Source organism: Drosophila persimilis, unplaced genomic scaffold, assembly GCF_003286085.1.
Source record: "Drosophila persimilis strain 14011-0111.01,24,50 unplaced genomic scaffold, DperRS2 tig00000000-arrow-pilon, whole genome shotgun sequence".
NCBI lineage: Eukaryota > Metazoa > Arthropoda > Insecta > Diptera > Drosophilidae > Drosophila > Drosophila persimilis.
The window spans coordinates 23799717-23824469 of NW_020825288.1; the positions used below are offsets into that span (position 1 = coordinate 23799717).

A 24753-nucleotide genomic window follows, 5' to 3' on the forward strand; every position below is an offset into this window, starting at 1 on the left:
CAATCTTAAACTGTTTACACTCTCTCTTGCATTGGGCTCTCTTTGGGAGGTTCTCTTACAATGTTTTGTGCTCTTTTTGGGGTAGTATTTTTGCATTGTAGGAGCAGAGCAGTTGGGGTTCTGTTATCTACGAACTCTCTTTCGAATGATGGAACAGTACGAGCATAGTTCTTGCTTCTAACATCATAGAACGAATATAAGGCACTGTTATCTTCGAGTTCATGATGATGGCAGTGAATCCTGAGTCCTACAAACACAAAACAGCCCTTGTAGCCTACACTACACCCAGTGTGCATTCCCAAAATAAATGCATTCTCGCCTTGGCCTCGAGTCGCGGTACCGCCACCCACGGCGTGTATTTTGTTTTTGCATTCTCTGGCGCACTATTTTTCACTTTTCGGTTGTGCTTCCGCCTGTCGCCGGTCGTCGAAGAGTAAATCTCGAAGCACTGGAGGCAGTTGGGCGCATTCTAACTATTCAAGAGCCTTAATCTTAAATAGTACTAACAAATCGCCAATTTTTCAGTTAGTTCTTTCTTTGCTTACTACTTTTTTTTGTATTCGATAAATCTTTCTCTCTGTTTTCCCATATTAGAATATCTTTTGTTTTTAATACTATTTTTCTTTTATTTAACCGAGTGAAGTCCCAGCTTTTGGGCCATTTTGCATCAATCGAGAAATCAAATCGTTAAGAGTTAATATAAATATATACTTTATATATATGTATACGATCATATATGTGCTTGAGATAGAGGAAAGGGAGCGACCATCATTGCTCCGCTCAGAAGAAGACATCAAAGTCGCTCTGTGGCTGATAGCCAGCGCCTGGCGGGATCAGCTGGGGTCGTTGCTGGGCACGTTGTGGCCTCGGCACAATGATGTCATTGATCTCGTGGAGAATGCCATTGGTGGCCACCACATCGCACTTGGTTACGCCGGCATTCTCAATCTTGGGCCGACGATCGCGAGTGATGCGCAAATGCTGACCCCCGATCGATTCGATGGAGCGCACAAAAGGCCAGTTGGTGGGAATGATGCCAGCACAGCAGACAACATCCTCCACAATGTGAGTCTTGACCATGGCCACTAGTTCCGCCTGGGTCTGGACTGCGGGCTTCTGGGTCTCACCCGACTCGCTGAACTCATCAAAGACATCGTTCTTGGGCACCAGCAGGGTGTAGCTATTCGAATCGTTGGACAGCAGCTGGGTCAGATTGGCCTTGCGCACCAGCTCCAAGAATTTGCTGTAGCCGGGATTGGCCTCCAGCACCTTGAGCATATTCTGTGGATATTACAGGGTAGCAGAACATTTAGAATCTGTATAAAAGGATGGTCTCTCCAACTCACATTCTTGGGTGGCGTCAGTGGACGATCCAGCTGATGCAGCACCGAGCCACAGCTCTCGTCATCGAAATGCACCAGGCGGGCACAGTTCACGGTGGCACGATTCATCACATCCGAGAAGAGAGCATGGGTGGAATACAGATTCAGACGGACATTGGAGCCGGCCATCGTAGGCAGGGACTTCTCCGACAGATCGCAAGTCTTGATCATGGGCTTGACAACGTGATAGTTGAGGAACTCCAACAGATCCAGATTGTGGTTAAGAACCTCCGGCTGCTCCTTCAGAAGACGAGCCCACTCCGTGTTCTGCAGTGCCTTGTCTATGGGTGCAAAGATCGTCACATTGTTCAGATCATCGAACTGATCGTCATAGCCAGAGGCCTCCAACAACTGCTTGAAGATGGTCAGGTTCTTCTGCGATATCAGAGTGGTCATGGGCAGTGCCGTCTCCGTGGGCAGAATGGTATCGATCACATGGAGCACACCATTTGTACCCATAATATCCGCTTCCATTATCTTGGCCACGTTATTGATGAAGATCGAAGACGGTCCAGTCTGATTCTCAGCGCGCTGAGTGCGATTGAGCAGCAGGGGCTCACCCAGCAGATTGAAGGCTGTCGTCTTGGCTCCGGGAACTGTAGCCAGCGAGCAGAAGGTAAGATCCAGCATGTGGTTCTTGAGGATGTCTATAAAAGATTTGGTTTTAATTAATTATGATTGCAAGTCTTCTAGGGATCTACGGTACTCACTCGAAGCACAGCCTCGTCCCTCCTTCAGAGCCCGTCGCAGATGCGGCTCCAGCTTATCGAAGGCCAAATCGGTGGGCACAAAGATGGTCACCGGCTTCTCACCCTCCAACATGGCACTCAGATTGGTCTTCTCCAGAACTGTGCGCATTATGGACATATCCGGGCGCTCGCGAATGATATCCATCACGTTCTTGGTCAGGGGCTGGAGCATTCCAGTCAGTGTATGGACAACGGCCTGCTCGGAGAGCTTGTCGTGCTTATCGATTGGCACACAGTTGGCGGAATAGCGGTAGGGCTCTAGACCCAGAGCTGGGGGTAGCTGGTAGCTGTTGATGCGGATCTTCTGGTCTGGCACCTCCGTTTGCAGCAGCTGCTCGTTGGGTACATCCTCCAGCTCAAGTTCTCCGAGAACTGCATGAAGCTTGTAGATGGACGATGTCTTTGTTTTATCAGCATTGGCTTGGTCCACTGCCTGTGGGATTAGCGAGGAATAGGATTAGTGCGGGATCCCCATACTCCTTTGCTCTACCACTTACATTCTCCTGCTGCTGCTGGGCATGGTACTCCATAAAGTCCTGATCCTTGGGCAAAAACAGAGTCACCTTCTTGCCACTGCCCTGACCCAGCATGTCGGACAGTTCTCCGGCTTTGCGGGCACTCTCGATGAACTGCTTGGCTCCCATGTCGCCGGCCGTAACCTCCACATCCTTGATGTCGATCTTCTCGCAGGGTGTGCTAAAGTCCGCGTTCCTCGAGCGCCCATAGCCGTGACAGCACTGACGTGTCAACGTCAGGGTCTTCTTTTTGCCATTTTGATTGACGCTGCGCAGAGGGAAGAAGGAAGAAAATTCAACAGAGTCTTGGGTAATCCCCTGCCACCCCATTCATTTTGACTTACATCTTGGTGCAGACGTGCTTGTTGGGCTTCTCCATGCAGGAGTTTACGCTGAACTGGAACTGTCCGAAGAGTGGGGATCGCACAACGCTGCTGACGCCGTCACGTTCCTGGCCAAAGGTGTCAACGGTTTCATCACCCTCGGTCTCTGTGGCCACGGTCTCGCCTTCCTCTTTCTCGGTGCACACATTGGGACTGGTGGGAAGAAAGAGGAATCATCGAGATGTTTGCTAATTATTCAGTTGTGTAATGATTGAAGCTTTTCGTTGGATAATCGTTTGCCGAGCGATGCAGCGATCTCTGAAGATTGCAACTGGTGTACATAATAGGAAACCTGTTTGAGGCGGTCGTACTTGTTCGACCCACCCTTACAGAACTGTGCAATTATTTCGACAACTGGCTAACAGAACTATTGATTTGTTCATTTTTAAATGCATTACAAGGGCTTGAATTTGAACCTTAATGTTTAAACGATACAAAACCGGTTGAAAGCAGCTAAGATTCGTGTAATCTAAACTCTTGAGGTACCTATAGGAATGTGAAAGATCTCTGTTGCATACTTAGAACTCATTCATACGAGTATAATGGAATCATATTTTCCATAAACAAGTATAGTTATATAATGAGTAATTCCTTTATTTATGTAGCGATCCTCGGTGAGCTCCCTACAAGTGAGTAGGGAACTCATTCATACGAGTATAATGGAATCATATCTCCCATAAACAAGTATAGTGAAATAATAAATAATTGCTATATTTATGTAGCGATCCTCGGTGAGCTCCCTACAAGTGAGTAGGCGTCGGCTCCAAAAGCTCCATAAACAAATACACCAACCGTCGTTGTATCGGGTATAATATTTATTCTCAGTTTCAAATAGGTTACACATGAGTTCCTTTTCATATCTTATTACGCACGTCTTCTCACTTTTGAAGTCAAACTCTTACGATATATCTTCCTCTCATACCCTTCACTACCCATAGCGATAGATTGAAACTCATGAGCTGGTTAAAGGGCTGCCAACCCTACATTTATACAATACATACACATATTTCAAGTTCTAATTTCATTTCTGAGAATTCTTTTCATAAGTAAACCTAGAATAATCTTCGCTAATGACTTAGTCATACATAGGTATGTACATATATCTGAGACATGCAAATCGCAATGTCAATGTACCCACAACCCAGCCTATATACGAGTAGTATCTATGAATCCAATCAGAGTTAGTCCAAGGCACTTATCAGACAGTCCATCAGCGGCCGCCACTCGTGTCGAGTGTTTATTGAATGAATTTGCACAGTGATCCGCCATATGAAGCATAGTTGTATGATACATAGAGATGTATATATGTAGATAGGTATAGTATTTGTGAGGCTCAACAGCTTTGCCAGGCCATCAATTCAATTATGGCAGCCGCTGAAATATTTTTGTTTTTTTCTGAAAGCCAACTCATTGTGTGCGTAGCGTTTTTAGAAATTTCCCAGTGAACCATAGTTGTAAATATGTATAGCTATATCTCTGTGTATATATCTCTCCATGCAGCTAATTTTTCAATTTACCACATTTCTGACTTTCATTTTACAACAACATTTTTCGCACAACGAGTGAAAACGACGTAGTTGATTTCACAATTTAGAAAAGTGCAAGCTTTTGTATTTTGTGCACTATATAATCAGACTTGTGCACTTATCCAATATAGTTCACTTAATGTACTCATTCACTTTCTGAACGAGCACGAGTATATTGAATAATCAACAAATTCTGCCGACTTGAACAATTAATCGAAAGAACAATTGAACCCTAGAGAAAGTTGAAATAGCCATCGGAACCCTAGATATTGTTGAAACGAAACATCAACGGCACCATAGAGATTGTAGGAAAAACCATCATGAAAACCTAGAGATTATTGAAACAACCATCATCGGAACCTTAGGGATTGCTGAAGCAATTACCATCGGAACACTGGAGATTGTTAATTCCCTCGCTGGGAGCAATCTTTGAATGGATGGAAAATTACTTATTTATGTATTTATTTTAATGGTTATGCTCGATTGCTGCTGTAAAGCGATAAGCCAAGAAATTAAAAATTAAAAACTAAAAAAAATCATACAATATTTAATAGCTAGCATGAACTTGACATTGTGCTCTCTTAATTGCCAAGTGCCGAGAACAGTCATAGTTGTCGGATTCGATGCCATTGCCCAGAGTCAGAGTCAGAGTCAGAGGCAGTCGTGTGCGGCGATTAGGAAAGAAGCAAAAACTTATTGACCATAACAAGGGGTTTTGAACATTCAAATATAGTGGAAAATCGGGCAGAGCTTTTTGATCGAAGAAGGTTACGGTTGTCTTTATAAAGATTTTCCCTAGAGTCTAATATTATCTACAATTTCTTTGCGACTTTACTTACCCTTTCCACCAGGGCTCCTGGGCATTGCCGAAGCCAAAGCCGCCAAATGAGTTGAAGAACTCATTGCCAAAGAAGGGGAACGATTGCTGGAGGAATATCGCTGGATTGGGTGCATTCACATCTGTGGTGATCGCGTCCACATCTGCAAAGAGAAGGGATATGTGTATCCATGAGGAATAGATCTTTTTTGTGTACCCCCACTGTCACTTACTGAAAGGTTTCTGCTCCACTCCAGTTGTTGGCGGAACGGGGCCGGGTGCTGGTCCCACATCCTGACGTCCCTGGGGCTGTTGCTGCTGCTCCAGGGGCACGAACTCAGTATCGAAGCTACTGCCGCTGCTGAAGAGTGGCAACAGGTGAGATTGTGGTCGCTGGGGGGCCAGCGGCATGGGACCGGGGGGACCACGGGCCCAGACACTTGCCACTCGCTGCGAGGCCTGGGCATGCATGGGCTCCAGATCGAGTGGTTCTAGTGGTGCTAGTGGTATGGGCGCGAACATAGTGCGATGCAGCGGCAATGGGTGTGTTAAGTGTGGCATAAAGCTGAAGTGGGGTACGGCGAGGGTGTTCGAGTGTAAGTGCTATAGTTAGTGTATCTGGATCTGTATGTTTTGTGTGCGCTTGTGTTTGTTCATGCAAATTTCATGGAGAACGGTTCGAAACGGAACGAAGTAGAGAACCCGAGCACCATAATTCATATGCCTTCATTGTTCCCTCACATAAAAGAAGCTCCCACACGGCCCCTATAGATCCACAAAAGTCTGTGTATATATATATCTCTAAATACGTATATGTTCGGTTAGTATATATGCTGATCGTGCTCATTGTTTAGCTGTTTTTTTTGCGCAGCATTTGCCTGAGCCGCATATTAAGTGCCTCCCCCGGGCACTACACTACAATCTCTGTACCAATGAAATCAAATGAAAATAACTTTTTAACAACCCAAAAAACCAATCACCAAACCAAACTGGAGACATTCCTATTGCAGTGGTCCATCCATCAACTGGGATTTATGTCAACGAAATGTTGCGATTTATAAATGCATTTGGAATCTACTTATAGGAGCACCACCCATCCCTCGGGAGACACTTTCTAGAACATACTTTGGTTGCGGGTCATTAAAATTCGTTTCGCGGAAGCTAATTAAAAAAAACCCCTCATCAGTGCTAAATAAAAAATAAAGAAACGAAACTATCTGGCAATTAACAATAAAAATATAATGCTTGAAAAGGCAAAACGTAAACAATTTGTTCAACGACTCGCAGTACTCTGTCTGTCCCTCACTTTTGATGGGTCTTCTGACTGGAGTTCTGTCTGTTCTGTGTGACTCATTATCCGAGTGGTACGTGAGGAGCTAGGGCTCACAGCGGCTTAGCCTCAGAGCCACAGAGAGACAGGCAATATATGTATTTAAGCCGACAAAGCGATTATGGATGGGGCTTTGGCATGGGCATTGGCCTGATAAATGTGTGTCTCTCTCTTGTCTCGTGTCTTGAGGAATTTATGTACTGAATCCACTGTGAATTTTACTGTTCTTCACTCTAAATCATTGTGTTGCATAATATATTTGTATACGATTTGGAATGAATGTAAGCACATTTGAAACTAAATACTATAACGATCCCCTTTTTGACTGAAGAATTCCAACTAATATTATATTTGTATGCTGTAATGTGAATCATTTGGATGAAACCCTTAACTGAAACTTAAACCTATTTGTAATGCTCCTTAATTCAATGATTATTTTCCTACTTACATATATACATACATATCTATAGATTGCTTATCTTATACTAACTCCAATTCTAAACATTCAAGTTAGTATTTCTAAAAAAAGAAAACAAATGTGCTTTCAATCTTAAATAAATCATGAAATTTCTCCAGAAAATGCTGCAGTTTAGTCTAGAAGCAAATTTAAGCGATCTTCTAAGTCTCCATACAATCCTTTTACTCCACTTAAATTCTAGTAATTCATTGTTCGATCTAATAATATTTCTAAATACTCGAAAAAAATACATTTCCGTATGAGTGCGAAGGAGATTTGTTAATAATGGTATTTTAAATGTGAGAAAAAACGATGATGAAATCATTAATAAACTAAAGATTCCCAAGGGAAAGCTGATGAATGGAAGTGTCGGAAGGTGATACATCTAGAATAGTTCCTATAAACATGCCTGAATATGATTTTTTCCTGACATAAAGACTGGCCCCTGAGTTATTTCTCCCACACCCACAAGTGAGGTTTAAAGCTGCATATAAGCCCATTTTTTTTGTTGACAGATTTGCATACTATATTCCATTAAATTTGTAACATTTAGATGAAAGTCTAGACAAATCAATTTTTGAATGATTCATGATATTATTCTAAGGAAAACCCCCTACCCGAAACCCTTTTCTGGAACACTAGAGAATGCATAACGAATTCAGAAAACAAATGAAATTTTTAAATAAAATAGATTCTGTTCGCTCGGAACCAAAGCGAAAGTCATTGGCCACAGAGCAGGCAGCAAGAGAAAGAGAGGTGCTGATGGGGAATCACAGATTGTCGGTAAAATGGTAATGTGTAGCGGGGAGGGGGGTCGCAGTCGCAGTCCCCAGAGCGGTGGTTGGATCCGACCAAATGGCTGCCTGATTTAATTAAAGCGCAACTGCGGCAGGCAGAACCAAACCATTTAGAGAGGAATACACTGAAAAAGAGCCACAGCAGCAGCAGTGACCCACTTCGAGGGCAGATTATACGACTGTGGGGTGAGAATACCTGGGCCCCGAAATGGCACCTAATGACGTGTCAAATGTCAATTGGTTTCAGGGCCAGCACTGATTGAGAATTGTGTCAAAGATGAGCCCTAGAGCGGCCTGAACCTAAAGGTTGAGCCGCCCCCGTCAGAGTCAGCCGAGTGTGGCGCAGATTGGAGGATGAAGATTTTGTTGGCCAAGTCCCGCGGCTGCATCTCTGGCGGATGCGATGGTGTTGCCCCACTTAAGTTGCACATTGTTCTCTTGCAGCAATATCTTTCGCAAACATACAGATAAATGCAAGAGCAGCAGAAAAGAGGCTCCAAGACCCGTCTGAACTGCAGGGTTAGGCTCAATCGCGTCAGAACAATCTCCAGACAATCTCTCAACAGTTTCAGCTTAAGGTTTTATCAATTGAGGTCATTTCTGAGGCTTTGGTTGCGACTTTCTTTCTGAGCCTTCTTCCGCCTCCAACCACATTTCGGTCAACTTTATTTGCAGTTTTGTTTAGCAAGCGAAAAATTTCTCCCAGAACCAACAGACCTAAAGGTTTCTGACTTGAAAAAACTGTCATAAAATCCGAAGACTGAACCCGGTATTAGCCAACTTTTATGGAGTGTCTGTCTGTCAGTGGAGCTGTAAACCCGTAAATAGTGTTTGTGTTCCTTAGGCGCTTAAATATTGAAACTGGTTGAAAATGTTTAGGTTTCTTCACATGTGAATGAACTACGTGTATTGTAAATATTGAAACTTGTTTCTGGTGTTTGTTTTGGTAAGTAGTTGTCAGTTTTTGCTGGATCTAGTCTACTGGGTATGATATGATGGGAGGGAGGAAAGCGCCGTGTTGGCATATAGTTCACCTGGATTTGGATAAAGAATCGGAAGCATAACCCACGGACTCCTCAAACTCAGATTCCGATCCGGAGCCTGAACTGAAATTGCAATTAATCATTTATTGGTGGGGAAGGAGCTACGATAGGTAGTACAAGGTGATGTTTTTGGGCTAATAAAGGGAACTGTGGGGAAGGATTTTCTACGTGTTTGAGTTAGTGGTATTCAATCTACTACAATCTATTGATATGTTACTGATTCTCTAACGGTTTTTGGATTTGTATAATTTGAATAGATAATTTTGTATAGCTCCCATTCAATTGATGACATGAAAGCACTTAAGATTTCTAATTCCTCTCATCTTTGAGTGAATGCGTTCTTCAATTTAGTTAGCAATTTTACGAAAAGCAAAGATAGATTTTGTATAATAAATTCCAATATCGTATTGAAGGTTACTTCATAGTCATTTTTATTGATGATTCAATGCATTGTTCTAGTGTATTCCCAATGTTAGGACACGCTTCTACAACATTCCCCATTTAGTTCTACATTCCGATAACATCAAACCATGCCTTATCAGAAGATGTCGATGAGTGCTTAGACCGAAAACCGCAACGAAAACAAAAACACAAACTACATGAAATGTGCATGAAACGAGAACACGCAACACAACACACACTAGTGTTGACCAACACTGGAAAAATCAATACTTACTCTCCGTAGTAGGGCACCGCCTGGATGGAGATGGACCCGAGCAGGAGCAGGCAAGCCCACTGTCTCAACATGTTTTTGGATATCACAATATCACAATTTGAACCGCAAAATTGGGTGCTACAAAAATGGGGGAATGGAGAAGAAAATAAAATAACGAAAGTTGCTGTAATACAAAGACTCTGCGGGATGGCGATGGCTGGCTGGGTTCAAGAAATTTCACTACTGCACTGGAAACAGCTGAGACGACGGCCAAGCCAAAATACAGGTTTTCCACGCCAGCCTGCACTCAAATATGTAGGTGACGTCTGACTGGGCCCCGAGTGCGGAGAGAGGAGAAACTTTTCCACTGTCTTCACGCATTAATTGCGAGCACACACATGTAATTATTGTCAATTGTCTCTTGGATTACAACAATTGGCACATCCACATCACAATCAATTTGATTAAAATACGAAGTCACAAATGTCTTTGGCTCTGGCTCTGGCTCCGGCTCCTTTTTCGAATACCGAATACCGACAGCACAAAACACTCACTAACTCACGAGCTATGGTGTGGAATGGTATTTTTCTGTTGAAGTTCCGACGATGGATGTTGTCGTCACGAGGTTTGAAAACTAACTGCAAAAGAACGAAGATCGCGTCCGATATTTATAAGCTGCGATTGCGCTGCGATGGCGCTGCCGCAGCCTCTGCGGCTGCGATCGTTGGAGCTTTCTGAGCGGCGCTTTTGGGCTGCGGGCTTCTGAGAGAACTTTTGGTGACGCTTTTTATTGGCGTGTGACGGGCGGGCGGTGGGAGTGTGGCAAATGCCAAATTCGTGTGTACAATTTGTGAAAGTGCGAGCTGCGATAAGTGTTGTTACACCACACAACAGGAGAAAAGAAATATACGAATCAGAGTCTCGAATCTGAGTACTAATACTCTACTGTTTTCATTTGTATAATCTTAAATTTACATTTTCCTGGAATTGTTCCCTCAGGTAAGGGCCATTATTTTTGTGGCCTACCTGTTAGTGTAAGTGTTATCCAGCTCGCCACATTTCGGTTATTCCCGAAACTGTCCAGCCTCGGACGACTGACTCCCTAGCAGCCATCAATCACTGCTTCTCGTCACCCAGTGGTCTGGTCCGGTCAGGTCTGGCTCTGGCTACGGATAGGAATGGGGTCTTCCAGCTTATTAAGAGTCTGTGTATGTTCATATTTAGAAACTGTTCCGTTGTGTCTTATTTTGTTTTGCATGTACAATCTGTTTACTTTGAGAGGTAAAAGATGCACATGTGTAGATGGAATTGAATTTCTGGGAATTGTGAGAAGACTCTTTAATGGGTTTTCTTACTTTTTAATTGTTCTGTGTGTCGCTGGTTAGTCACGACATTTGGTTATCATCTGTAGCAAAAAAGAAAGAGGATTCAACTCTGGACAATAGCAATTGTTAGGATTATCCTTTTGTGGAATCATTGTTTATTCATTCATTAGTTACCATACAATATTTACAATATTTATTTGTGCTATATTTTCGTATTATATTTATATATATCTTGTATACGTAGATGTATGTACCACAATGAAAGTTGTTTTTCTTTAAATATATATATTTGAAAATAAATAAATGTGTTCCCCGTGTTGTAATTTTCTTTTTGGTTTTTGTCACTCGTGCATTAAATTTCTTGCTAATTTTGATTAAGAGTTTTACAATTAGATATGCAATAGATAGATCAATGATTGGGGGGGAGGCTTTGGATTCAATTCAAGTCTCGTTCTACATTACACCAAAAGAAAATGTCGCAAAGCCAATTGTGTCCTTGTGTTGTGTGTTAGCATAAGGTGCTTGCAATAATCGCCAGCCCTGAGATTATTGCAAACACTCTTTTGTCGTCGTCTGTAACTCTGATTCTTGTCTGATTCTGCCTTCTCTTCCTAGTTTCGCAGCTCTAAAAGGAACTTCAAACACTGTCAACCCCATGAAGCGAACGACGTCTATTCGGCGAGCGCTGGAAGGAAGATGATTAATCACAGCTGAGGATCAGGGATTGAGGATCGGCCAGCACTCACCTGGACGCTTGCCGCGCATACCCTGAAAGCCACTGGGCGCCCGCTTGTTATCGGCCCAAAGGTAGAGCCAGGGACGCACCAGGTACTGCTGATCGCCATCGCCAACGCCATCACCAGTGTCTAGGCCAGCGTCCTGCTCACTCTTCTTGCCACGCACTGCCACAAATTTGCTGTTGAAGTCCGCGTAACGCTCCTTCTTGCCCCTCACATCGTAGGCCTTTTTTAAGAAATTGTGCCAGAACTGGAGGCGATTAGATTCTCAAAGAGCTGGTGGACGGACAAGTGTTAGCTGTTTCTTACCTCTGACAGAGCCGCTCGCTTGTAATGCTGATGGGAAACATCCTTCTTGCCACGGACGCCCAAAAAGGAGTTGACCGGAGCCCGTTTCTGGAGCAGCTCCATGGCATCATTATCGTCATCGTCCCCGCTCATCGGTCGCTTGCCCCTCATTCCCGTGAAACCTGTGGGTGCCCGCTTCCCAACATCCCCAACACTGTCGTCTCCTGCCGCCAGGCGCTCGAATAGGTCCTCAAGAAGGTTCTCGCGCATTCGCTGCTCCTCTATCTGATGTAAGACGTCGGACAGACGGTTGCTAATGGGTATATACTTCTTGCCTCGCATGCCCACAAACGACATGGGTGCCTTCTTGAGCCGCTTCCCGTTCTCGTAGTAGATGCTGTCCTCATCCATATCGGCATAGTCGAGAGGATCGGGTCCCATCCAATCGGCCGCACGCTGATCCTTCTCATCCTCCTTCTTGCCACGCATCCCTATGAAGCTGGAAGTGGGTGCACGCTTTACCATCCTCCTGGGAGCGTCTGCGCCCGGCGGCAGGGTGCTAGCAGAGGACTCCACATCTGGTTCGGCATCGGCCGCTGTGGAAGCGGCTGTTAACAGCAGCAGAAGCAGCAGCGCCACTGCAAACGAACCTCCCTGACTGCGCATTGATCGTAGCGAGCTTTTAGGCGGGCGTTTGGAATCGGATCACAGCTGGAAGGGGAGCTGAAATGGAAGCTCAAGAGAATTAATGCAGAGAATAGAGTATAAAATGTCAACGATAATCTTTAAGCTCACTCGAAACGAATGCTGGACTTATTCACAAAAATAGTATTGCCTCAGCACTAGGTTGTAATATTACAAGATTTCTTTACGTCTGCAATCGATCAACAAAACCTATTATAGAAATCAGTTCTATAGCCGTTCTGCTTAGTTGAGATTTAATATTCGTTCAACATTTGTCTGCCGTCGGGTAAAACCCATTTCCCCCAAACTGTTTTCCAGTTTCACTTCCTGTTTTGTTTGTGTGTTTGATGTTTTCTCTTTTCAGATTTTTGCATATATTTGCTGTGCTGCACTTAGACTTACAAATGACTTGCGGGGGCGAGGGTCTACTTGACCTTTTTGTGGTCTAGTTCTCGAGGGGAATGGGTTCCGGGGACCCTCTCTAAAAGCGGAATTTCAAGTTGCATATGCATACATTTGCAGACCTAACGGTTGCTCCGATGCTGCATGATGCTGCATGTACCAGCAACAAATGCAAATAGGCGGGAGAGGAAGAGGGTTTTATTGCAGCAACAGGAGGCAGCCAGCCTCCAATGATGCCACACATGATTATGCGGCTATATAGTCGACACAGCCACGCCTTGTTAAGTCAAATTGCCATGCAAATGCTCTCGGCCTGGAGCGTTACGCCTTGATAAGACTCGAAGATAGAGAAATGGTGTCAGAACAACAACAGCAACAGCAACAACTACTGAAAGAAGAAAGGAAGGCCTAATGTTGGCTGCCGAAGCGGTCGATACCCTTGAACGTCCATACCATATTGGAATATACACAGTTTATAATCGAATCTGTCCAAATAGCCCTTAGGGCTATATCTTTCCTATCACTACGATATTGCTTGTAACAAATATAAGGATCTTTGCACAGTTAAATCCAGAAGTAAGTACAAACAAATAGCAACTTCTTCCACAGAAAAGTACAACAGACATGGCTCTTCGACTCAACTAGTGCTGATATACATTATATAGGTGGAAATCATCATACCCTCCTTCGTGGGTATCAAAAACTATGGAAAAGTCTAACGATGCGCGCACAGGAAACAAGAACAAACATGTAATTCAATTGATTGCCCCAGGCGGCAGCAAGCAAACAGAAGAGAGCAGACACCGCGCAGGAATATAGATGGGCAGACCTGAGGACTGAGGATAAGGTGGAGATAGGAAAAGGTGCGGATAATGGAGCAGCAGCAGAAAAAGAGCAATTCAATTGAACAACTTAACGAAATGCATTTGAATTGAATTGATGTTGCATTTGCCACAATCAACAGGTTGTCGTTTGCCACTTAAGGCTCATCGCCACTGAGTACAATAATTGGGTCGTCGGTGGCGGTGGCGGGGGCTGTGGGCTTGTGTTTGTCCAGGGATTTGAGTTACGGTTGAGCTAAAGTGCAGGGCGCCGTAAAGTTTTGTACTTTAAATGTGAAAAGGAAAAAGATAATACGGCAAATGTCAAAGCATCAGGAAAAGTGCGTACCATAGGCTAGACAGTGGGGAAAACCAAGAGAAAAGTGGTTGGGCGTAGAAAGAGCTATTACTGGGACACCTTTTTGCTAGTACTTTAAAAGAGATGGAGAAAGCCAGGCATTGGGATCGAAAAAAGAGCTAAAAGTAGAACCCATTCCCTATTGAAATTTTGTAACCCTTTAATTGCCTCATCATCCCATCGTATCCGTCGACACTAATGCCATGCCAAACTTTTGCTGCCACAGAATTAACAGACTGGCGGCGGCGAATGTGTGCTAAGCTTCCGGTTTTGGGTGCTACCGTGCCCCTGCCACGTCAACGCCCCCGGTTCACCGTCCTGCGAGGACATGAAACTGACAGCAGCCAGTCAAACAATGGCACCGGACCAGAGCCAGGACTACGACAAGCACTAGTCACACTTTCGTCCTTTGGCATCCAACTCCCACGACAGTGCCTTAATGTGTCTCCGTGTGGAATGCGGCTAAGCTGCTAACGTGTCCTTGTATGTTGTCTAATTGTCTATGTAGAGGCTGTACTCCAGCCTTCTGTGTGCTTTCTTTGTGCGTGTCCATCCCAAAGGACACTTTAAGCCGCCGACAGGCGTGTGAGAATAAAGATGGGCACGGAAACGGGCCCGGGCACGTCTAGATTTACATTTTCGCCAGTTTTCTCTCTTTCAGTGTGAGTGTGTGTGTGTGTGTGTGTGTGTGTGCTCTGCTTCCTCCTTATGGATGTGTATAATAGAGGTTTGTCTATTAGCCCGGCTAAAGGCCTGCAGAACATGGCCCAGCAATAGAGTCCGACGAAAGCAGAAAGCGTATGAAAATTAATAATAAAACAACATGGAAAATTCACTTTTGGCCTATTGGCCTCGGGCTGCATTCTCGTCACCCTTTTTTGCATGCCAAAAAGTTCTGGCCAAAGCAAACACACAACTGGAACGGAGGAACACGCACACACGAGCACAGTTAATGCATAAAATATGAAGCGTGACTGTACTTTTGAATCGGGTCTGGATTCTGGATTGTGAACTCTGAGCTTTTGCCCGGCAGCTGCAACCCCCGCCCCGCCCCGCTCCCGAGTTCGATATCGGGGCGGGCGTGCGTATTTTAAATAAATTTACATTAATATTGAGGCCTTGTCTGGGGCATGCCAATGGGCCAGGTTATAGGTCATAGCTGGTGGTTAAGCTTTATTTTATCCCCAAGCAATAAACGATAGGTCCTGCTGAAGGTTAGGGATCAGCTGCAGGGATTCCATGTTCCTTTGGCTAATGGAGTCAGCTCCACCTTTTTCTGAAGTAACATTGTAGACCCTAACGATAATTATACCGGGGCCGATCTATTGTATGCACCTACAAATGACCCACACTTCAATTAGTTGACATACACTTTACAAATATAGTAGACGTTGAGTAAATTTCTCAGCTCTCAAGGAAACATGTGTTATATATGGGCAAGATATAGGCATTTGAACCTGTGGCTCGTCTTCGGTTCTGCATCTTCTAAGTTGTTTCATTACGTCTTCGTATCTTTCAACACTTCGTTACCCAGAAAATGTTGCTGGCGCAATGCAATTGCCTGCGCCTCATGTTGCGGTTGCCGCTTTCGATTCTGCACTTAATCGGCGGTTTGTGGTCAACGCACGATCATTCCGTACTCAGCTTTCGACCGAGCCAGTCGCTTCTGTTCCCTTCCGCGGCTACCGATCTTCCGCTTACAACCGCGATCGCGCTCGTTCTGTGTGTGCTCCACATAACAGAATCAAAAGTGAGATTTTCTAGTAATTGTTATCAGTGTTATCAGTGAGGTGAGTGCTCAGAGAGATCTGAGATCTGGTAGGTCGATTATTGGTTCCTATCCCAATCCAAGCCTCGAGGGGTTCCTTCAACTCAAAGAACAATGCAGCTATGCCAAAACAAAAGCCGTAACTTTCTCGCCTCATTGTCGGTGAAGTACAAATGTTAAAGGGAACGTGCAACGGGGGGGCCACAGTTCAGTAAAAGAGCCAGAGATAGGGTTTGGGGTACGAGTACGAGTACGGGTACATGCAAAATAATTGAATTGGGTCAAATGCCTCTAAATGTGTGCTCGTGTTCCCGTTCCCATTTCCATTCCCATTTAGGGCTCCGTTAAATATATACATATCTCTGCTCGTTTTTCTTGTTGACTCAACTTGGGTTTCAAAACATACATGTTCATGGAAAAGTTTTTTTGTTTTTTAGATTCTCTTGTCTTTTTTGAATGATTGTTTTAATACATTTTATTCAATGTGAGGTTAATGGCAAGTTCAAGGCTACCATTTCACAGATCATTTCACCCAAAATGATTTTTATTTATCAGGGTCGAATCTGAAACTTATTGTTGTTCTTCATTGAGGGAATCACGGAATGTACTTGTAATCTGTTGACAGGGGAATACTTTCTAGGTACCCCTGCAAAGGGAAACTACAGAATACATACATATTTAAATCACCTTATTAATAGTGATAGTGAGATTCTTAGAATATAATCAATAATTAAGGGGAAATACTTTCAAATTTTCTAAGATCTTTATAAATCGATTCCCAGAACCGGAACACATCATTGCAGATTGCCCTATGGAAATAGATGCCCTTCTGACATACTTTCTGAATTTGATAGTGAATTCTTGCAAAACAACAAAGAAAGCATTCCAATTCATTAATAATCTCTCCCTATTTAGTATTCATAAATAAAGAAAACGTTCCATTTCATTACAAATTTCACAAAACCATGAAAAAACAACTTTGCCAACCAGAAAATTACTTCTCAAATTATCAAAACATTCAGCCGTGCACAACATATCATGAATCACGGAGAATATTCTCATACACAGCAATAATAATGTATTGCCGGGATAATTGTTGTACAGAATAATCAGCGAACAACAAGAAGAAACCACAAACACACGTAGCATAATGTCAAATCGCAAAAGCAATATATATGTATTATAATAAAAAAAAAAGAAGAAGAAAAAGAATGAAAAAAGTGCTGTTGATAAGAGAATAAATTTGTTATAAAAATGCTAAGAAAACATTTAATAATAATTGCTAAACAGCTGCTCGATCAGAGAGAAACAACTCCACAAACAATGATGAAAGCTAATTCGTAACAGTATATTTGAGGGGTGCATAAATTGATGAGCGGGAACGTAACATTTAAGTCGAAAAAATGATATGATTGACTTTCGAGAGGGGTACGGGCTGGACGGGAGGACTGATGGAAATTGATGAAAATTTTCAACCAATTTATAAGCAAAACAAACAAGAGATTAAATCATTTTGTTGTCACTAAGCAATTGAGCCATGAACTTCAATTGAAGCATCTCAACTGAGACGACGGCACGAGTTCTGAACTGAAATGAACTCGACCGAACAGATTTGAGATGATTTAGATAGATGTTCTAGGAAGCGGAAGGGGCTTGCCTAGCCGGAAGATATGTACATTCTCGTGCATAAGTGCATTGTCAGAATAGAATAGACAATTCTTGAATAGACCAAATCGAAGGTGCTTCGAACGGAAACCATGTACTATGGTTCCAATAAAATAAGAGAGGAATAATTTAGCTAGATCTACTTTGAAGTAGGCTGAGGTTTAGCTCTACAGAAGTGATAGGTAGTAATAAATGAACCAGAAGTAGTAATCTAAGACTAAATCTTAGACGTAGTATTATGCATTTCTAGGAAACTTTATTAGGTATCCATATATAGGTCCATCATAGGACTCATGGGTTATGATGAAGAAGGGGTTGACCTAGCAGAATATAAGACCAGCTCTTATTGATGGGAAATTAGGCTGATTAAATTTTGAACTGATCTTTGCTTATATCTTATTTCAGAAATGTTTATTAATAAAATAAATATAAATCTTTTTAATGGCTTGAGTCTTAATAAATATATGACAATCTTACAGTTCAACTCCATTTATTCTCCTAAAGGCCATTCATTAAAATGTCACAAATTACGTTCATAAATGTAATACAAAATACAAAAATAAATAAGTAATTTATGGTTTTATAAGGCGGTAAATTACTTCCAACACAATTAATTACATATAAAAACCACAATTTGGGAAAGAAAGATGGTTTCTAAAAACGGAATCACCTTAGAATCAAACTTCAATTAGATATAAAACTGGTAAAAAAAAAAACCAAATTTAATACAAAAATGTATTTATCCTCGTTCAATTTACATTCTCTTTGGAGGTAGAATTTTCCTTAAGTTCAACGAAATTTGTCATTGTTCTTTTTTTAATACAAAATAACGCCGTATTCTCTACTTCAGCAAGATGAAGCTCGGCCTGATGATCGTGGCGTCCCTTTGGGGCGTCGTTTCCCTAATGGGGGCAGCACATGGGAATCGAACATTCACGGTGGATTACGCAAATGATCAGTTTTTGAAGGACGGTGTGTCCTTCCGTTTTATTGCCGGATCGTTTCACTATTTCCGCGCCCATCCCGACACCTGGCAGAGGCATTTGCGGACAATGCGAGCAGCCGGACTCAATGCGGTGACCACGTAGGTTTCAGATCCCAGTTTGATCAAAAATATCCTAATCATGTGCTCTGTAGCTACGTGGAATGGTCGATGCACAATCCCCGGGATGGGACGTACGTGTGGACGGGCATAGCCAATTTGGAACACTTTATCCGCCTGGCTGTGGCCGAGGACCTGCTGGTTATCCTTCGTCCAGGTCCGTACATCTGTGCGGAACGTGATATGGGCGGCTTTCCCTACTGGCTGCTCAAAAAGTATCCGAACATCCAAGTCCGCACTGCGGATGTCAGTAAGTGGACGAGAAAATCTATCAATCAATTCGATTTAACTCTTTTTCCGTTCCACCCTTAGACTATCTCAGTGAGGTACGCATCTGGTATAACCAGCTCTTCACCCGTATGGTACCTTATCTGTACGCGAATGGTGGACCCATCATAATGGTACAAGTGGAGAACGAATATGGCTCGTACTTTGCCTGCGACTCCAAATACCGGACATGGCTGCGCGACGAAACAGAGAGCCATGTGAAGGGCCACGCCGTGCTCTTCACCAACGACGGGCCCAGCGTTCTGCGCTGCGGCAAGATCGACAACGTTCTGGCCACCCTGGACTTTGGGGCTACCAATGATCTGGACGCAACCTGGGCAAGGTTGAGGCAGTACCAGCCCAATGGTCCTTTGGTCAATGCGGAGTATTATCCAGGTTGGCTTACGCACTGGACGGAGCCCATGGCCAATGTGAGCACGAACTCGATTACTGGAACTTTTATGTAAGTTTCGAAAAGAGTTTTAAGTGGCAAGAAGATGGTTATAAATTCCTAATACCTTACAGAAACATGCTGGACCAAGGAGCAAGTGTCAACTTCTACATGTTCTATGGCGGCACAAACTTTGGCTTCACTGCAGGCGCCAATGAGAACGGACCTGGTAACTACATAGCGGACATCACCAGCTACGACTACGATGCACCCATGACAGAGGCCGGCGATCCCACGCCCAAGTATCTGGCTCTCCGGAAGATCATCGCCCGATATCTCCCGCTGCCTAGCCTGCCCGTTCCGGAACCCGTGCCAAAGCGTGCCTATGGAACAGTGCGTCTGGTCAGTTGCTGCACCCTGTTTGCCACGGGAACACGCAAGAAGCTGGCCACAGGTATGGTGCAGGCTGCCAAGCCGAAGACCTTCGAGGCCTTGGGGCAGTACTCCGGACTGGTGCTGTACGAGACTTGGTTACCCCGCTTCAAGCGGGATCCGAGCATCCTGAATGTGGCTGGACTGGCAGATCGTGGCTATGTCTATGTGGACAATGAATATGTGGGATTGCTGGCCCGGGAGACACCCGTGTTTTCGATGCCTCTAAGTGCCAGTGCTGGACGGCGTCTGCAGATCCTGGTCGAGAACCAGGGAAGGATCAACTTTGGACGGCAGCTCAACGACTTTAAGGGAATCACGAAGGATGTGCGGCTAGACAAGCAACTGCTGACCAACTGGAACATGACCACATTCCCACTGGACTCCTTCGAAAGTCTGGAAGAGCTTATCAGCCAGTCCAATGAGGCGGCTAGCATGGGCTTCCAGGAGCTTAGGAAGCCCCAGCATATGCTCCGCTCGGGACCGGCCATCTACCACGGTATGCTCGATATTATCCAGGAGGCGGACCTGGCAGACACCTACCTCGACATGTCCGGCTGGGGTAAGGGCATTGTCTTCTTGAACGGCGAGAATCTCGGCCGCTACTGGCCTCTGGTGGGGCCACAGGTCACCCTCTATGTTCCCTCGCCGGTGCTCAAAGTCGGCACGAATAGCATTGTGGTGGTCGAGTATCAACAGGCTCCTGCCTCCACGGAGCTGCATTTCCGGGACACACCCATACTGAATGCCAGAACTGGTTAGATCTAAGATATCCTCGGCATGCACACAACCCCCCTACATCCTGCATCATTTGTTAATGTACATTTAAATGTAAATTTAAGCGATTTAAGCTCCTGGTGAGGCAATAAAGCCAGTTAGTCTGTCTCGTCATCCTTTTTGTAAAAGACTCATTAAAGATGTGGGTGGGTGGCTCAAGCAGGAGTGGGAGGCGAGGCTCTAACATGTGTGACCTTTGTGCCTTGCCCAAATTAATCCCAAATGATTGAGATTGAAATCCACAAAGTGCGCTGATGAGCTCCAAGTCAAAGGCAGGGCCAGAAGAGCGCCGCGTCGTGGTTCGTTGATTTTTAGGTAGCCGAAAAGTGATTTTTTATGACAGTTTCGCAGACCATCTGTCTGTGTGTCTATCTTTGGCTTTCCCAGCCTGAGTGGACTTCCTTCGTTGATTGAATTAAACTTTTCTTTAGCTCGTTTGATTTAGGAAAATTAAAGCAAGACTGTTGAAATATTAAGGGGTTTCTAAATCGGAGCTCACACGCACCGAGGAGGTCGCCGAGGAGGTCGGCGATCGGTCGGCACTTAAGCGAGAACCGCGCAAGGTACGAGACGTTGCCAAATACTGACACCCCAAAATACATTACAAAACCCTAATATAATTGTGATGCAGTCTGGGATCTAGCTCTTGGAGATAATACAGAAAGAAAGAATATATCTTAACCAAACCCCACACGAGCCAAGTTATTTGCGTACAATAATTTCAGCCACCTTTCCAAGGCTAGAAGAGGGGCTCTTCTAACCGTAACAGATGTAATTACACTCTGTACGTACTCCCAGCAGATGTGATTACGCTTTGAAGCTCTAACAGTAACAGATGTGATTACGTTCTGTACTCCTAACCTATCCCTAGCAGATGTGATTACGTTCAGTTCCTGAAATCTTTACTTAAATTAGTTGACACTTTACTTTTCCGATTCATAGGAAAGCTTTTATTAAGACCAAAAAAAATTATAGTACAATATTCACTTGAAAGTGGTCCTTAACTATTTATAATCACATAAATTCCATTAGATGGGACTCTCTAATTTAGATTTAGATCCTTTTTCTGTTCCAGCTCATTAGCTGAACAAATCTAGGGACTGCGAATTGCTCCCCACTTGACCATCCCTTGTGTCTATAATGAGTCCATCTCAGGTACAGTTGTTGCTTGGGTTAATTACTGTGGACACTCTCACACATATGCCCACACGAAACACGCACACACTTGCAACAGAGATACATTTTAAAGCATCTTTTAGGCGCAGCTGGAACTCAAGTATTTGCCGAGCTACACATGATGTAATTGCCGTGTTCTCGTCATTCTGTTGTTCTGCTCTTCTGCCGGTATGCTGTTGTCCAAGTTGACATAAAACAAGTTAAGACCCAGGGGCAGTTTTAAAGCGTCACCTCATGTCGTCCATGGCATTCCCGCCGCCTCCATACAGCCCATATCCCCCCTTATAGTTCTTTTCAATCCCCTGATACACTTTTTGGGAGAGTGGTCCCCTAATGGACGCCTCGTTGCGTGCTGCCACCGGATGTGTGCCCTCCCAGACTCGTCCATGCATCTGTATCTGGGCATTGATGCTGCCTTTTATTAGCTCTCGCCGCCGGCTGCCAATTGATGGTGGCCATCCTCCATTGTTTGGAAGATATAAAACAAAGCGAACTTTTGTCCATAATTTCAAGGAAACATAATTTTTGTTATGTTTTTTTCCAGCACCCAGTAGTAATAAGGATATCATCAGAAACTCCGAACTTATTAACTCTAACCTCTCTGCAATTATTCATTTCAATAAAGAGGAATGTCCTTCAACGAGTCAAAGACCCTCCTTTAGGAAATTTACTTTGGTAGCAAGGAATTTGCACGCCTTAAAAAGATGTTCGTATTTTTAATGTCCTTTAAATTAACTGCAAGCTGTCAAAAGAAGTTTAATGGTCAGCTAGTAAAATTTCCAGTCATAAAAGCAACTTGGAAATGACACTAAGAGGGCCCAAGAGATCAAATAGAAATCATGGAAATCTTCAGTAGATTTTGTACAAAAAATGGCAATAAAAAAGTTTAAATATTCTGGAATATTTTCATGTCGTTATAAAATTTTACAAAAAAACAAACCAATTCGACAGATAGTATTCCTTAGTATACAAAAAAGTAGACCAAATTATCTACAAAAATATTTACAAAAATATTAAGTTGGTAGAACATCTGATTAGAGCAATTTCTATAAATTTTTTAGCACTTAACAAGATTTCCAAATGGAATGTACAAATGCATGTTTTTCGTGCTAAAACAAACTGACTTTTAGTAAAAATTAAATGCATTAAATTTGTATGGAATATTTTGAAAGAAGTTGAGCACTGAGCAAACTGCATCTTAGAGTTTCACAAGGGCACTGAACAATATAGAATTATACCAAATATCTGTAAAAACCATCCTTTTTTGATCAAGTTTTCCCAAGTTTCTGGGTTTTGTTCTGTTCAATTGTTAAAACTACAATCAAAAGTTGCACTTACAAATGTTGCCAATTGAATTTGGAAAGCACTTTCACTAGATTTTACACCTTTAACGAGGTTTTTCTTTTCTTTTCCTTTCTGTTCCTTCTTTGGTTTCTTAGGTTCGCGTATCGGTCACGCCGAGAAGTATGCAACAACTGAGCGACAGATCAGAGCGGCAGCGGGCTTTTATAAAAGCTGCAGCGCAGCGAGAGCAGTCCGAGCAGCAGCAGCAGCGATAGAAGCAGCATATGGATTCAGAATGAGTGGAAGAAGAAGCAACGGCAGATAGACGACCATCGGATAAAACCGAAACAGGAAACACGACAGGCACGACAGGCACGACGAGCACAAACGAGCAATGTTCGTGCATATCAACAATTGGTCGAATAGAAATTCTACTTTCTGCTGGTGTGTGGATAGGTGTGGGTGTGCATGGTGTGTGTGTGTGCAGGGGCATTGGTGTGCGTGTAGGGGAATAGGTGTGTGCGAATCCTTTTCGTGCGTGTGGGCGCCACTTCACCGTGGAATAAAAAAGGCCTCCTCGCCACGCAATTGAATTGAACGGAAATTCTGTTTGCATATGTGAATAAAACATATGCAAAAAAGAACAAAGAAAAACCAAATAGCAAAAAGTAAAATGGAAAATGAGAAATGAGAAATGGGCAGCAAAATGGCCAACTGGCGGACGGACAAACCACGTGCCTGAGCGAAAAAATTAATTTCAATCATACGCTTTTTTCTTTGTCTTTACATTTTGGGTGAATGTATGATTAAAATTGTCGTGATGAATATTACCGAAATTAAAATTATGCACTTTTATTGATATTTGCCATTGTGCATCAAATTAAAATTATTAATTCAGTCGCGGATCATTGAGCAAACGGGTAATTCTGAAAGCTGAACTTAAATATAAACTGGCATACTCAACTCTCGATAGTTTCTCTGGTTGTATTTTGATCATGACTGGCAGGGCTATGTCAACCTTCAAAAGTTCGTTGCATTAGCTTCAAAAACAGAATTCAAGTTCAATTTTACGGTTCATTGTTCTTATACCAGTTGTGTAAATATTACATATCAAGCTTTGAAGGTTTTTTGGGAGATAAAATTGCAAAATTAAAATCCATGGCAGAAAATAAACAGATACTATAAACTAGTGGGCATAACGATAGCACCCCTGCTGGAGTATAACAAAAGAAACGGACATATAATAAGTATGACAAATATATCCACGTTCATATTAAAAATGGTTAACGCTTTCTGTGCAATTAACGTGGGAATGCGTCATAAAGCAGCGACTAATTAAAGGCGAAAGTTGCATCCGCATGGTTAAACGTGGATGATGCCACATTTAAGCGGCACCGGCAACGACAATGCACTTGAGGCGAGGTCGAGGCAGCGTTCAAGATAAGACCAGCCACCCACGCGCCACTCGCAAAGGCCAAGTGGATGCAAGACACATCCGCCACATCCTCTTTACACCGAGAAAAAAAAACGAACGTTTTTGGAAGAACTTTCAACTAAAGCAGCCGGTCGTTAAAAGATGCCAATAACCTTTTTTGTAATATTAGTTTTGAGAAAAGGCTACA

General features: G+C 43.3%; 3 protein-coding genes across 10 annotated transcripts; 1 reads left to right on the forward strand and 2 right to left on the reverse strand.

Annotated features, from left to right (window-relative positions):
- Positions 1–687: 687 nt before the first annotated feature.
- On the reverse strand, positions 688–10290 carry LOC6591874 (transforming growth factor-beta-induced protein ig-h3). 6 transcript variants are annotated; one of them, XM_026995353.1, is made up of 10 exons: positions 10217–10289; positions 9676–9792; positions 8991–9062; positions 5606–5730; positions 5395–5536; positions 2991–3182; positions 2629–2914; positions 2093–2564; positions 1347–2029; positions 688–1281 (listed from the first exon to the last, which is right to left on the reverse strand). In XM_026995353.1, exons 2-10 carry the CDS (start codon positions 9744–9746, stop codon positions 781–783), a joined length of 2544 nt encoding a protein of 847 aa, XP_026851154.1. In that variant the 5' UTR covers positions 9747–9792; positions 10217–10289; the 3' UTR covers positions 688–780. The 6 variants fall into 6 exon arrangements, with proteins under 6 accessions (XP_026851154.1, XP_026851153.1, XP_026851151.1 ...); XM_026995352.1 differs by having other exon boundaries at positions 5606–5733; XM_026995350.1 differs by lacking the exon at positions 8991–9062 and having other exon boundaries at positions 5606–5937; positions 10217–10290.
- Positions 10291–11164: 874 nt separating this feature from the next.
- On the reverse strand, positions 11165–23314 carry LOC6591875 (tachykinins). Of its 2 annotated transcripts, none has more exons than XM_026989212.1 (4): positions 23186–23314; positions 12026–12727; positions 11726–11966; positions 11165–11664 (listed from the first exon to the last, which is right to left on the reverse strand). In XM_026989212.1, the coding sequence occupies exons 2-4, from the start codon at positions 12668–12670 to the stop codon at positions 11651–11653; spliced, it is 900 nt and encodes a 299-aa protein (XP_026845013.1). In that variant the 5' UTR covers positions 12671–12727; positions 23186–23314; the 3' UTR covers positions 11165–11650. The 2 variants fall into 2 exon arrangements, with proteins under 2 accessions (XP_026845013.1, XP_002017337.2); XM_002017301.2 differs by having other exon boundaries at positions 11167–11664; positions 11726–11942; positions 23186–23313.
- LOC6591876 (beta-galactosidase) lies at positions 15932–20785 on the forward strand. Of its 2 annotated transcripts, none has more exons than XM_002017302.2 (5): positions 15932–16059; positions 18553–18786; positions 18840–19054; positions 19117–19534; positions 19597–20785. In XM_002017302.2, exons 2-5 carry the CDS (start codon positions 18557–18559, stop codon positions 20654–20656), a joined length of 1923 nt encoding a protein of 640 aa, XP_002017338.1. In that variant the 5' UTR covers positions 15932–16059; positions 18553–18556; the 3' UTR covers positions 20657–20785. The 2 variants fall into 2 exon arrangements, with proteins under 2 accessions (XP_002017338.1, XP_026845009.1); XM_026989208.1 differs by having other exon boundaries at positions 15941–16019.
- Positions 23315–24753: the final 1439 nt, after the last annotated feature.